At 38.8% G+C, this 13,521-nt stretch overlaps 2 protein-coding genes across 2 annotated transcripts in view; both read right to left on the reverse strand.

Annotated features, from left to right (window-relative positions):
- LOC140947039 (uncharacterized) lies at positions 1–8,218 on the reverse strand. Its single transcript, XM_073396119.1, has 8 exons — positions 8,092–8,218; positions 7,677–7,799; positions 6,167–6,289; positions 4,866–4,988; positions 3,996–4,118; positions 3,266–3,388; positions 2,295–2,420; positions 1–1,413 (listed from the first exon to the last, which is right to left on the reverse strand). Exons 4-8 carry the CDS (start codon positions 4,948–4,950, stop codon positions 524–526), a joined length of 1,347 nt encoding a protein of 448 aa, XP_073252220.1. The 5' UTR covers positions 4,951–4,988; positions 6,167–6,289; positions 7,677–7,799; positions 8,092–8,218; the 3' UTR covers positions 1–523.
- The window catches only part of LOC140945358 (uncharacterized), a 22,996-nt gene continuing 15,615 nt past the window's right edge, over positions 6,141–13,521 (reverse strand). Inside the window, exons 21-24 of the mRNA XM_073394392.1 lie at positions 9,209–9,331; positions 8,092–8,214; positions 7,677–7,799; positions 6,141–6,289 (exon numbers count right to left, since the gene is read on the reverse strand). Of these exons, the coding sequence (XP_073250493.1) occupies positions 6,141–6,289; positions 7,677–7,799; positions 8,092–8,214; positions 9,209–9,331 (518 nt within the window). The remainder of the gene's footprint in view (positions 6,290–7,676; positions 7,800–8,091; positions 8,215–9,208; positions 9,332–13,521) is intronic.

Consider the following 13,521-nt stretch of genomic DNA (forward strand, 5'->3'; position numbering starts at 1 on the left):
ATGGACAGGTGGTAAAACTATTAAGACGAGTTGAAATTCACCCTAGTGGGTCAGTTCCGTGTGAACAGACCGAAATTCGAAATATTGAACGATTCTGTACATGCTCTTTCAACTTGACCTATTTTGCTATGTCACTAGTTCATAATATAATTTAGTTGTTGTTATCTTAACATAACTCAGAAAAAGTGCCTGAGTCTGTAATAACAGTCTAATATCCATTGGTATCTTTACAATGTATTGAGTAAAACATTAGCTGTTATTGGTCTTCATTTGCGACCTCAGCACATTGAACAAAGGAATGACCACAAAATTTGTTTTCTTTTCTGCATATGGCGCACAGTTAATTCATTTTAATTACTTAATCTGTCAGTTCTATTTTACCCACAATTGAGGCTAGTTATGACTAGTCTGATAATTCTCTAGCTAATGGAAGTGCTCAAAAGATTCAAACTGTAATACATTTAAATCGTCACCGTCTCTTTGAACGGTACACTAATAATTATATATTCCCCTGGAGAATATTTTAGTCAAATAATCGAATTATTTGTACACGTCCTTGATCTTCAGGATTACCACCAGTCGTACCAGAGCAACTCATGCCACCACAATACGATCCCCCTCCCCCTCCGGCTTGTTGCATGCGACGACCACTACCTCCCCCAGAGTAACCTCCTCCACCACCTGATGCTCCATTGTCCTCTGCACCCCCTCCTCCACCGCCATAACCTCCTACAGCCCCTGGGGGTGGTCCTCCGTTATTTCCACTGTTCATATCCCCAGCTCGTCCTCCTACCCACTCCTGTGCTCGGGAGTCACCTCTTTCTCCATGCTGTATGCCAACTCTGTTGCAGCCTTCGCGTACCCAGCCTGCACCCACCCCACCATGGTAAAGAGCATCTGCAGTGTTACATTCCCCAGGGTACCCATCAGTTCCTCCTTTCCCCACGTACGTGGGGTTAGGACCAACACTATCAGTGCCATTAGGACCCTCCTGACCGTCTACTCCGTTATTTCCTGCGCTTGCACCTCCTCCCCCGCCAGCAACTATAAACAGGGTGGTGGTATTGTAAGCAAAACTTCCTCCACCACCCCCTGTACCAGCATTGTCCTCCACTGACAGTCCCAGCTCAGCTGCGGTTTGACTAGTAGTTTGTCCTCCTTTCACCTCCACGGAATCTCCTCCCCTCTGCCCCACCACGATACTCAGCACAGTTTGATTAAACAGTACAAACGTGCCTTCCATGAACGCGCCTTTTCCTCCGACGGTAATTGCGGGAAAATCGCCATAATTTGTCGAGTGTGTTCCTCCTCGTGCCCCCCATGCTTTGATGAGATAACGAGCTGTTTCTGGAACTGTGAACGGCTGAATACTTCCCAATCGACCAGTGCTTATGTTTGTAAAGATCCAACCGTCTGAAACAAGAATATATAAGGGTTAAGCGACAGTGATCTATTATAAGGTCAAATTAAACATCTTTCCTGGATGTCCATCCCAAAAGAACACTTCAGGAGAGTCAACACCCACTTTGATACAAGTCTTCACTGCCGGTGATACAAACCTCCGTACGTTCAATCTTATTTTCAGCGAAAATGATAGATATAATAAGGAAAGTAAAAGGTGCGTGAAATTGGAATGGACCTTTTTGCTAGCAATGCCAAGCAGATTTGCAGTTTCTAATTTGATAAGAGATATGTTTAAAGTCGTCCTTAAATTCCCAGATAAACAAAAGCCCAAATTTAAAATGAATCGAAATGTATGCCAAAGGGCAGGAATTGTCATCTGCATCAATTTCTTTTAAAATATTCTCAGTAAATTGGGTCTTCAAATTATCGAGAATTGCGAGGGATCTCAAAATTATAACTTTGCAGTTTCACCAAAAATTCACAGTATGACTAAGATAGTTTGGCATGTCTATTACCTCACAGCGTTTTGTTACAAGAAAACACATTCTATTACAGGGTAAAACTGTTAAAACTCGCTTGGTACCCCTTGGGTTTTTTTTTTTTTTTTTCAGTTTTCATATATTATGCACAGATTAAAAGTTGAATGGATAGCCTGCGATGAGCTCTGCAACATGCAGTATATCATTCTTTAGCGAACCTGTGACATCAATCGTAATGGCCATTATCTTGTTTGCCATCTTGGAGCTGGGATTTTTACTAATCGTATCTAGCTAACTTCAACCCCCTCACTTTCCCTCTCGTCCGTGAGTCAAAAATTTTGACCTGCAGCGACAAGTGTTTTTCATAGGTGTTAAAAACAGGCGATATATATAAGTAATATTTATGCTTACCAGAACAGTTTGTTCCATCCCATTCATCCAAAAATGCAGGGCAGGTGCAGATGAAAGAGCCTACGGTATTGTTACACACCGATGTTGCAGGGCAGTTGTGGGAGTTGTCCGCACACTCGTCCACATCTAAAGCGAGAAAATGGACATAGATTGCGCATAATATACTTTTCTACATAAGCAGACACTGAAAACTGGAAAAGCTCTAAATGGTCACTGAAAGAGAACTTTAATGGAAATTTAAGGTAAACTTATAAAATCTTTTCTAGTCAGTTTAGAATTATTTACTTCTCAAACCTTGGAAAATAATTATGTTTTTTTTTTCATTTACTGCGACAAAAGTAAATACGAAGAAAGAAGCGATTTCGATAAACATTTGGATAAAAAATATACGCGCTAAAATGCTATCGGCTATCGGTAAACACCTTGCGGAAGCCCATAGACGATTTGTTAAGCCCAAAGAAAGCCAATTCCGCATTCTTCGCAAGTGCTAAACGAAGTTTGAATGCCTTATTTATTATAAGAGATTCTCTTCATAAAAGAGATAGTCCAAGCTTGAACACTTAGGTCGATTTAATCGCGTGCAAAACTCTTTATTTAAACTAACATTCTTGACACTTTATATAAGGTTTGTAATTATTAAATTAGTAATTATACGCTGCAACAGACACATATTTTTACTTGATAATGACGTTGATATGAAACATTTTAGCGCAATAGTTTTTCATCCAAATGTAAGTGAATTTATCTATAAACTCCTCATCCACTTTTTTCCTTTTCTCATCTTGTTCATTATCGGACTTGCCTTTCCCCTCGTCACCCTCGATTCATTGGGCTAAAGAGCTAACCAACAGTACGAACCTCATCTCCTCGGATAATAAAGGTGTACGTTATATTAACATACCTATTTCTACTGACATGTCACCTACAAAAATATTTTTCAAAAAAAGAAAAAAAAATCGCCCAATATTTACCAGTACAATTTTGTCCATTTCCTGTGTATCCTGGATTACATGTACAGTTGTGAGAACCAATGGTGTTATTACATGTCGCGTTGTAATGACATAAATGGGTATTGGTTGCACATTCATCGATATCTGAAATATTCAAGAAAATACAATGCTTGATGAATGAGGTAATAAACTCGCTAGAAATGTGCTTTTAGTACTAAGATGGATTATTGCACAAGGTTTATGACCTTTCAAAAAAATAAATAGAAGAAATTTTAACCAACGACAAACAGAGTTGACCTTTTTACGGACAGTCAGAGACCTAGAGATGAAGAACGGGGAAGAGGAAGAACGGGCAAAGAAACGAACTTATCTTCAAGCAATGAGGTAGTAAGCAGATCGATCGAGCCAGAGCTGGCCTGATAGACCGAGAGACAGACAGACAGACAGACAGATAGACTGACATATAGGCAGGCAGACAGACAGATGAAATGAATGAATGACAGACAGACTGACAGACAGACAGACGGACAGACAGACTGACTAAGTGACTGACAGACAGACAGACAGACAGACTGACTGAAAGACTGACTTACCATCACCACTGAACTTTCGCAGGTTTTGTTTTGTTTTTGTTTTTTTTTGCATTGTACAGTAAACGGCACCAAATCTGTTCAAGTAGCTACAGTTGACTTAAATCCACCTTTTATGTAATTTAATAATATCTGAGAAGTAAGAAGGTGCCTTATTTTACCAGTGCACCATGTTCCATTTCCGGTGTATCCAGGATTACATGTGCAGTTGTGGGACCCAATGGTATTGTTACAAAAGGCATTAACATCACAGTTATCAGTGTTGTTTGAACACTCGTCAATATCTATTGCACAAAAAGAAATGTAGTTTATTTTCTAATTTACTTCCACAAAAGCACTATTGAAATTCTCGTGATACGACTTCACTGACATCAATACATAAATTGAAACTGAATTAAAGAGTTTCCTAAGCGGTCTTACCATCATCGAATGTTAATCCTCTGATATTATTTCATATCCTTAGTTCATAATTATATGAATTAGTTAACCTGCATTCATTTCGTTCTCTGGGCATGATTAAAAATTCACTTAAGTAACTACATCGCATATTTAGTTCGGTACCACACTTTTAACGCAGTGGTCCCGCGGAGCTCAACCCTATTGATGAAGTTCTTTATTAATTTTTTGTTATTGCTGAGGCTTCTCTTGCAACATAAATTGCTTCTATGCATATGACTGCCAGACCATTTCTTCACGTATTAACAGTTAAGATATTTTAAAATTACATAGCCTTTTACTTTTCTGACATATCTTTTTTATTATATAGTTTCTTAGACTATTTCAAGAGAAGTAAAGGCGCAAAAGTTTGTAATAATATCCAGAGGCGAAGGAACAAGGTGTTTTGGGAAACTGTCTTAGGTTGTTCGCAATTTCCTTTTCCACCCCAATTGAAAAGATGTGTCGTACACTGTAGCTAAAATATGATAAATTAAAGCCATATTCCAGTGTAAATAAGTTTTTAGTTAACTACCATATCCTTAGTGAAATAGCTTGTTATTTATTAAAAACCAAGATAACAAAATTTTACCCACCAATGCAAGTCGTTCCATTTCCTGTGTATCCAGCGTAACAGGTGCAGTTGTAAGACCCCACAGTATTGTTACAGTAAGCGTTCATATCACAGTTGTCAGTGTTGTTTGCACACTCGTCAATGTCTAACATGAAAATTTCAAAAAAGCCCTCAAATTAACAATTTAACTGATTGCTTACAAAACCAGTATTACAGCTAGCCTCAAGGGTGTAACTAACTCCTATCAGAGTGTAACGATCTAATTGTCTGTTATATAACATTCTATAATAGATCTAGATTTTTCCAAAAAGTTCGAAAGAATCAAGAGGATTGGTTTGAGTCGTCTGCGCAATGATAGTCCCGCCCTCTTCGCGGGAAATGAAGTTGTTAAACCTTGCTACCCTGAAGATTCACACAGGTAAGTGGCCTGGTGCGGAACAGGAGGTGGTTCGAGTGGTTCGTTCGAACCCCCTGAACCGAAATAATAACGTTTAACACGTTCGGTTCCTATAGAAAAACGTAGGTGGACATACATCGCCAACAAACACTATATGTTGTCTTTTGAAAAATGACTGTGATGAAAAGAAAAATACATTGATAGGGGAAATTCTTTGCCTGGTTTAAATGAATGTTGATTCATTTTTGATGAAACCCAAGAGTTATCTTTTTAGAGCACTTGGCAAATACAAATTTTCTAACTGTTCTTTCAGATGTATTTTCGAGATTGGTCTCGACAGCCTGCGAAAACAGTCGTTTCTCCTTGCTCCGCGTCGCTTGGGACGTTTCTTTCTCCTGGTTAAACGTTCCAAGCGGGAGAGGAACGGCTCAGGCTGTTTTCGCGGACTATGGTCTCGATTATTGTAAATTTTTAAGAGTAGTCCATGTTTAAAATAGTTTAAAAAAGGCGTCGTTTCAAAGGCATGTGACAACCTACGATTATCCTTTAAAACGCAGGAAATCACTTTTCTGAGGACCTAAATTTCATAATTTTCCAGGGGAACATGCCCCCGGACCCCGTCAAAAAAAGGTAGACTCGCCCCAGGTGGCTGCTCTATTGGGAGCATATTTTGGGAAGTAGAGGAATAATGTGCAGTGAACGTAACCAATCAAAGTAACTTAGTTGTACCTTATTGCGACCGTTGTTTTGGTTCTAAGACTCTTCTATGGGGGCGTCATTGAAAGGTAAAAACAAATTTGAAGGCCGATGCATTGTCCCTTGTGGTTATAAGGAGGTAACGGCTAGTAGGGGTTTAAACGTAGTTAATTCCAGCGTTTTGTCCCGTTCTCAGGGGTATATCTATTGCAAACGTTTATATTTTTTACCAGTACAGTTGAAGCCATTTCCAGAATATCCTGAATTGCAGGTGCAGTTGTATGATCCAACGGTGTTGTTACAGTAAGCGTTGCCATCACAGCTATGACTAATGTCCGTACATTCGTCAACGTCTAGGAGAAGTGGGAAGAAAACCATCAGTAACTATAAAGGCATGACGTACATTATCATCAGCGCACAATATACATTAGATATTTAAAATTCTGAGCAGAAACGCCACACTGAAGAGCTACAATAATAGCGAAATAGCAGTCTATGGTTACAATCCCGCTCTGTTTTGAGTTCTTTCGATGTTGTGTTGATGTCTTGTAGAGTTAATTTTCACGTAGTACGAACAGCATTGCCGTATTCCCCCGGGGAGGAGGGAGGACTCCCAAATGAAAGGGGAGGGGATACTCGTCGTCTCGCTTAGGGGTGTAAATTTCAGATTTTGGTCTCTCTTAGGGTGTTTTGGGCAAAACACCATTATATTTAGCCGTAAATGTCTCCTTTAGGGTTGCACTCGAGGAAATATTAAAAAATCATATATTTTCAATTCGTTTTGTTTACTCGATTCATGTAATCAAAGTTGAAAATGATCGCTTTTAGGGGTCAAAAAAAGGTTAGGCCACGCCCAGATTGGTCTCCTTTACGTGTTTAATTCAAAATTTCTGACGAGCATCTCTGCCCCTTTCATATAGGATCCTCCCGCTCCGGGAGTATTCTGCTTGGAGAATTTTAAATGTCTACTTGCTATTTTTGCTGATCAGGTGCTTATAGATGCTACGCTCTTCGCATATTCATTTGCCTTCCGGTGCAGTCGTTTGTGGTTAATGTTTGTACAATATACATTGCCGGTACGAAACCAGTAGCTCGCAATACGGTTCAAATGTTTCCAGTTATTCCAGCCAGAACATGACAATCTGCGGTTCCTCTACTGATTCACCAAGGCAACACGGGAAGCTGCTAAAGTCTGGCATCAAAGAAATCTTTCCGATAGACACCCTTATCCCCACGGAATTAACAAACGCTTTTAATAGAACTTACTTTTCCTGTTTTCCTAGCCTGTTCCAGCTCCAAAATAGTGGTGAAAAGACGTTCAGTAAAAAGAAATGCGAGAAACGCGCTGGGTCTGGGGAAAGACGCAGCCACCGCCCCGTTTCCCAAGTCGCGCGCGTCTTATTTTCGCTCTGCTCGTTTTAATACGTCCCCACTATACAGTGACTATACTATCTGAGAGCCTGTTTTCCGCAATACCATATTCCCACAATGCAAAAGCATAGATTTAACATCAATCAAATAAAGCGCACACAACCCACAACTCCCTCTGACAATGAAGTAACGTTGTCAGCTTCTGCTAAGGTGGTCATTCTTACTATTGTATCACCTAAAAAGAACATTATATGTCCCAACTTTGAGGTTTCTTTTTTTTTGCAATGACTTGCCTACTCTCGTATTCTTAAAAGATTATTTTAATTTAGAGGTTTTTTAGCCCGTCATTGAGAAAAAAATCATATTTACCAGTGCATGTTGTTCCGTTTCCTGTGTATCCAGAGTTACAAGTACAGTTAAAAGACCCCACAGTATTATTACAATAAGCATTGGGATCACAATTATCGAAGTTAGCTGCACACTCGTCAAAATCTAAAAAAAGAAAGAGAGGAAAGTGCTCCAGCATGATCACACATGATCAAAAAGCTGAACAAACAGACAGACGGACGTACGGACAGACAGACAGACAGGACAAACAGACAGGACAAACAGACAGACAGACAGACAGACAGACAGACAGACAGACAGACAAAGGCTCGGACAGAAAGATAAAACTAGGAGGCATGTAAGAGGGACAAACTGTAGCATTTGGGGAACAGACAAAGGACATGAGAACTGAGTAACAACAAAATATGTTTGGGAGATGTGTCATACATGAAATTACCTGTGCACGAGGTGCCATTTCCAGTATATTCAGGGTAACAAGTACAGTTATACGACCCTAAGGTATTGTTACAGTAAGCGTTGACATCACAGTTGTCGGTGTTGTTTGCACACTCGTCAATGTCTAAAACGAATAACAGTAAGCATTGACATCACATGAATCGGTGCTGAGTGCACACTCATCCCCCGGGGGGGTCGGACGGCTCCGCATATGAAAGGGGTGTGGATGCTCGTCGGAAATTTTAAATTAAACCCCTAAAGGAGACCCATCTGGGCGTGGCCCAAGCTTTTCTTGACCCTTAAAAGAGACCATGTTAAAACACAGACAATATATATTTTTTCGCAACCCTGCAACCCTAAACGAGACCTTCACGGCTAAATATGATAGCGTTTTGCCAGAACACCCTAAGTGAGACCAAAATCCAAAATTTACATAATAAAAACAGAAGACATACCAACATCATTTATCAACGTTCTGCCCGATTATTATAGCTCTGCACTAGAAAGTCATATAAAGATTTTTCTGACAGACATCATATTCACAGCATAATATTTTTAAAGCATACACTGCAACATATCTTTTATGTTCTATGCTCCTTTAAATAGGCGAAACTTTGCTATGCCAACAAGAACGTACTCTATATATGTCGAGGAGTAGACTGTTAAACGCGAAAGCTGAATCAACGCGATAAAACACAGAAACATCAACTCAACTGTTCTCAAAGTGAAAGACTCAAAACACATGTCACGTGTTCGTTTAACTGTCACTCAAAGTCGCGTCTAAAACCGGAAGCTGAGGCACAGCATACCTTCCACTTCGCTGTTTTAATGTCGCACCTATTCATAATTCTTTTTTTGAGTGCATTAATGATTAAGTGTTCTGTCAGTCTTAACGGATTTTAGGCGACGTTTCAAAATGCTTTCAGTAAGTAGTTTTAGTAAAACCTGCGCGCTTCTTGAGTTAAAAAAACGGAAGAAACTGAGCGTGTACCAAGTGACTTTTAGTTGGCGGTTTTTCATTGGCGAGAGTAAAGGAACCAACAGGTCCATTACTCAGTGAGCAATGTATGAAAAATAAATAGAAGAACTTCTATCGAGAACAAAGTAATCATATTTACCAGCACATGTTGTTCCGTTTCCTGTGTATCCAGAGTTACACGTGCAATTAAAGGACCCCACGGTATTGTTACAATAAGCATTAACATCACAATTATCGGTGTTGTTTGCACACTCGTCAAAATCTGAGAAAAAAAAAATAAAACAGATGCTGAAGAGAAACATTTCAGCACGATGAGTGTTTTAAAATTTCGATCGGCCATTTCAGTATCACCGATGGACGACCCAGACACCTAATAAAAGACGACAAGAGCCATAATAGGACAGAGAGGGACACTCAGGGCGTTGGCCGGGATATCTTAATCCCAAAAAAGTTATTTTTAGAACTATGCGGACCATGCGAAAACAGTTTCCGGTAAACTGGTTGACTTCCGGAAGACTCGCTTTCACGATTTCAGGGCGCCAAAGCGAGGCGGCGTCAACAAATAAAAAAAATGGCGGCACAAGTGGAGGGACGATGTGAAGTTGATAAATTGGCCTTCTTCAACAAAGAACCTACCATAGAAACTGCTTAAAACTTCCACACAAAAGGGTCCTTTACAAGCAACGATAGAAATCGGTAAAAGCGACCGCGTGACCATCGTTTTTGTTTGAACAGCTGGAAAGAGGACAAGTAGCACTGCGGCCCGGATAAGCGTTGAAGACAAAATGCGCGGGTCCTACAAAGACGACCGTACAAGCAACCATGTGGACATATTTTCTATTGAAAGAGGAAGGAAAAGAACGTATAAAGGTTTCCAGTATTTTTGTCACGGACATGACTGGGAATCTTGTGGAACACACCTTTTCCTGCTTGACTGATATTTTGTTCCGCACTTCACATTGGACAATTAGCAATTCTTTATTGAACACGAGGTTAATAGAAGCGGAGGTTAATGTTCCTAAATCAGTAAAGAAACCAAAAAGCTCAATTTGATTGACGGATCAAATCATGCGTGGAAATCGGTAAACAATAGGTTTCATCTTTACAGAATTTTCAAACATTGCAAATCAAATCGGAAACAATAGCCAATATGGTTTATATGGAATCGCCAGAAGTGTAAATTGTACTTCCAAACCTAAGAAGAAAAGTAGAGCTTTGTTTTCATCTGTCGACGCGCCAAGTTAGAGGAAAAAGGTTTTTTGTGCAGCTAATTTGTGCTGTTCTTTGTAAGTGCAGACAACGGTGGCCCGGTTGCTTGAGGTAAGGAGCCGTTTCTCTGTAGTTTTCTCTGCCCTGTTTAATTGAAATCTCGAGCTTTCGTTAACATTTGCTTTCAGTTTTTTTTCTCATAAGTCAGTTGAATTTGATTTCGGGGGAAAATTTGTCTTTAACGGAAATTTTGAGTTCACCCACCCCTTCTACTCGATTAAACTGTAATTGTCAACATTCCATCGAGCAAAAAATATTGAAACTTTGAAGTATTTTCATACCTTCAAAAGAGTGGACCCTAGGATTTTGCCGAATTCTGAAAGGTTCTTACTCTAAAAAAATTAGCAAAACAACGAGCTCACGAATTATTTACTCGCGAGGTTAAAACACTATCACTGAGTGTGTATCCTGAAACCGATTTTTGCTTGTAAAAACTTTATTTGTGTAAGGTTATTTGTGTTTTTCATGTTGCAAACGGTGTTGAAATAAATACGACAGTATGATAATCTCATCTGGAGTTTGTTTTACCAAGCCTCATATTTTCCTCATACACCTGTAATAATTAACCTTTACAGATCCTGCACCACAATGTATAGGTAAGATTTCCATACAACCCCAAACATTTGTTATGTGTGTTAAATAATATAAGCTTGCTGCATGCAAAATAAATATAGGGGTTTGGATGCACAGGACCTTTTGATGTTGTGTTTGCCACTTATTGATCGAGCAAGTTTTGTCTACTTTAGTAAGCACTCGTGGTGTTAGGTGTCGGCTGCTGAATGTAGTCTTTTCTTTTTTTCTCTATAGAAAGCACTCAAAAGTGATAAGAATATAAACTACTGCAATAAGTTCAAGCTGTGTATAGCTTCTTGTTTATGATTATGTCTTATTTCTTGTACCTCCCCTCCTCAGTGAAAGCCTAATTAACTCATCTTCTACATTGTATGGTATGCAGACCCCATATTAAGCAGACACCCTGTATTCAGCAGTCGAATAGTTCAAAATGTGGCAAAACGTTTCTTTCCACAATTTAAGAAAAACAAACCAGTATTTAGTGGATATCTCTAATAAGCAGAAAGCAGCAAAGTTTGTGTGGATGTCCCCCTAATTCTAAAAATTATACAGGGTTTTTTTTTATTTATAACAACCTTGTTTGCATAAAAATAGGTGGTAAAAAGAAGGATGAGTGAGGGTGCAAAGAGAGAAGAACTGAGTCCTTATGCCAGGCTGGCTCCCTCCCTGAAGATATAATATAAAATACAATATGTAAAGGTTTCATAAAACTGGTACATCATTTTATGTTGTGTGTCTTTTAGACTGTGAGCAGTCTCTCTTCAGCTTGAAAATCTGTAAGCGAGAGTATTTGAGCAGCGAAGTTGTGTGAGTTGCAAGGGCGCAAATTCGAATACGCTGCTCAAATACTCTTGCTTACACATTTTCAAGCAAAAGAGAGACTGTATGTCTTTCAGTGTCTGCAAACTTTTCTGTTGTTTTCTGACAGGTTGAATTGAAGGAACAATAATACTAGCAATCATGAATTCTCTTTTAAGATCTCTGCATGACCTTGCCACGGAATTGGTACTGGGGAAAATAATGTACAAGTTTGACAAACAGTGCAAGTTCTATATTTTGGGGCAAGGGAGCACTTATTTATTTATTTATTATTTTTTATACTTCTGTTAAACTATATGGCTGCCAATGCATTTGGGATTTGAAATTTGAGGAATACTGGGAAGAGTGTGACCATTACTGAGTGACACACACATTATTGTGAAAGGTTTGAACCCAGGAGTCATTTCAAAAGTACGTTGAGTTTGATCGTCCGGGTGAACGTAGTCACTGTCAACAACAACAGTCCTATTCAGGACTACGTTCACCCGGATGATCAAACTCAACCTACACGTTATTGTACACACTACATTACTATTAATTTGTCTCCTTCTAGATGCTTTCCCCTACATTGCCTCTTTCAAGCCATGGCATGAATAGATGCAATTGATTCAGTCACACACTATGTTTTATTGCTCCAGAATGTTTCTCTCAATGCAACCCTGGCATGCAAGTGCATAAATTGATTGTCTCACCAATGAAAGAAACTCAGTTGACTTAATTAAGAGGTCAAGGTGTGACCAAAGGTTTTATTTTAATGTGATAATGCAATTTTTAACTTAAACCCTTCCTCAATGAAGGTCATATTCTCAAATACTGATCAGCTTAACTTTCCTGTGGTGTCTTAATGGTTGCATGAGGCCTGATCAATCATAATGTGCAGGCCAGCAACATGTGAATTTATTAGATTATTTAAGGGGAAAGATTGGGTTGTCATGGTGGATGCCTGAAAAGCAAAAGATCACACAAACTTGCTCTGCCTGCAGACTCGGCTTTAAGAGCATCAGAAATGCAACATTAATATCAATAAAGTCAATGTTTCAACATGTTGAAATGCAAAAAGGTGCTCACTTTACTATTGTCTGTATTATACTTCTGATTGGTTTATAGGCAGCAAAATTCAAGAAAAATTTGCAAAGCAGCATGTATATGAATCCTTATAACAAAATCTTATGAGTCTGGATAAAACAGATATCCCATGCATGTCTGGAACATAAAATTAATGTAAAGTTTTCTTCAGTTGGCTATAATGTTTGCAGCTCTAAAGATTGGTTGAAACCTTTTAACAAAAAGAAAATACCCCTTAAAATGGGTATGGATAGATTTATTTTTGAAAAGATTGTTTTTTCTGAAAATATGGTTAGAAACTTTTCAAACATACTGAGCTATTCATCTGCTTAACATAGGATGTAACTTTTAATATGGGGTCCGCTTAAATATACAGGTTTTGCCATACACTATTATAAGTTTGTATTTTTTTCTGTGTGGGAGGGGGTAAAAAAAAAATAAGACACAACTCAGTAAGAAGCTATAAACAGCTTGAACTTATTGCAGTAGTTTTTATTCTTAATACTTTTGAGTGCTTTCTATAATGAAAAAAAGAAAAGACTACATTCAGCAGCTGACACCTAAAAACATGAGTGCTTACTAAAATAGAGAAAACTTGCTGGATCACTAAGTGGCAAACACAACATCAAAAGGTCCTGTGCATCCACGAATGCCTGAAGTTTGAATTATGCTGTGGTACGATTTGCATTCAAACCCCTACATTTATTATACATACAGCAAGCTTAC

Source organism: Porites lutea, chromosome 8 (genome assembly GCF_958299795.1).
Source record: "Porites lutea chromosome 8, jaPorLute2.1, whole genome shotgun sequence".
Classification (NCBI taxonomy): domain Eukaryota; kingdom Metazoa; phylum Cnidaria; class Anthozoa; order Scleractinia; family Poritidae; genus Porites; species Porites lutea.

What these genes read in the sequence shown, in the direction of transcription:
- LOC140947039 (XM_073396119.1), bottom strand. Translation starts at nt 4,950, where the DNA reads ATGAACGCTTACTGTAACAATACTGTGGGGTCTTACAACTGCACCTGT. An exon ending in AAATGGAACGACTTGCATTG is followed by an intron (nt 4,119 to 4,865) that starts GTGGGTAAAATT and finishes TTTGTGCAATAG; the next exon opens with ATATTGACGAGTGTTCAAAC. An exon ending in AAATGGACAAAATTGTACTG is followed by an intron (nt 2,421 to 3,265) that starts GTAAATATTGGG and finishes TTCTCGCTTTAG; the next exon opens with ATGTGGACGAGTGTGCGGAC.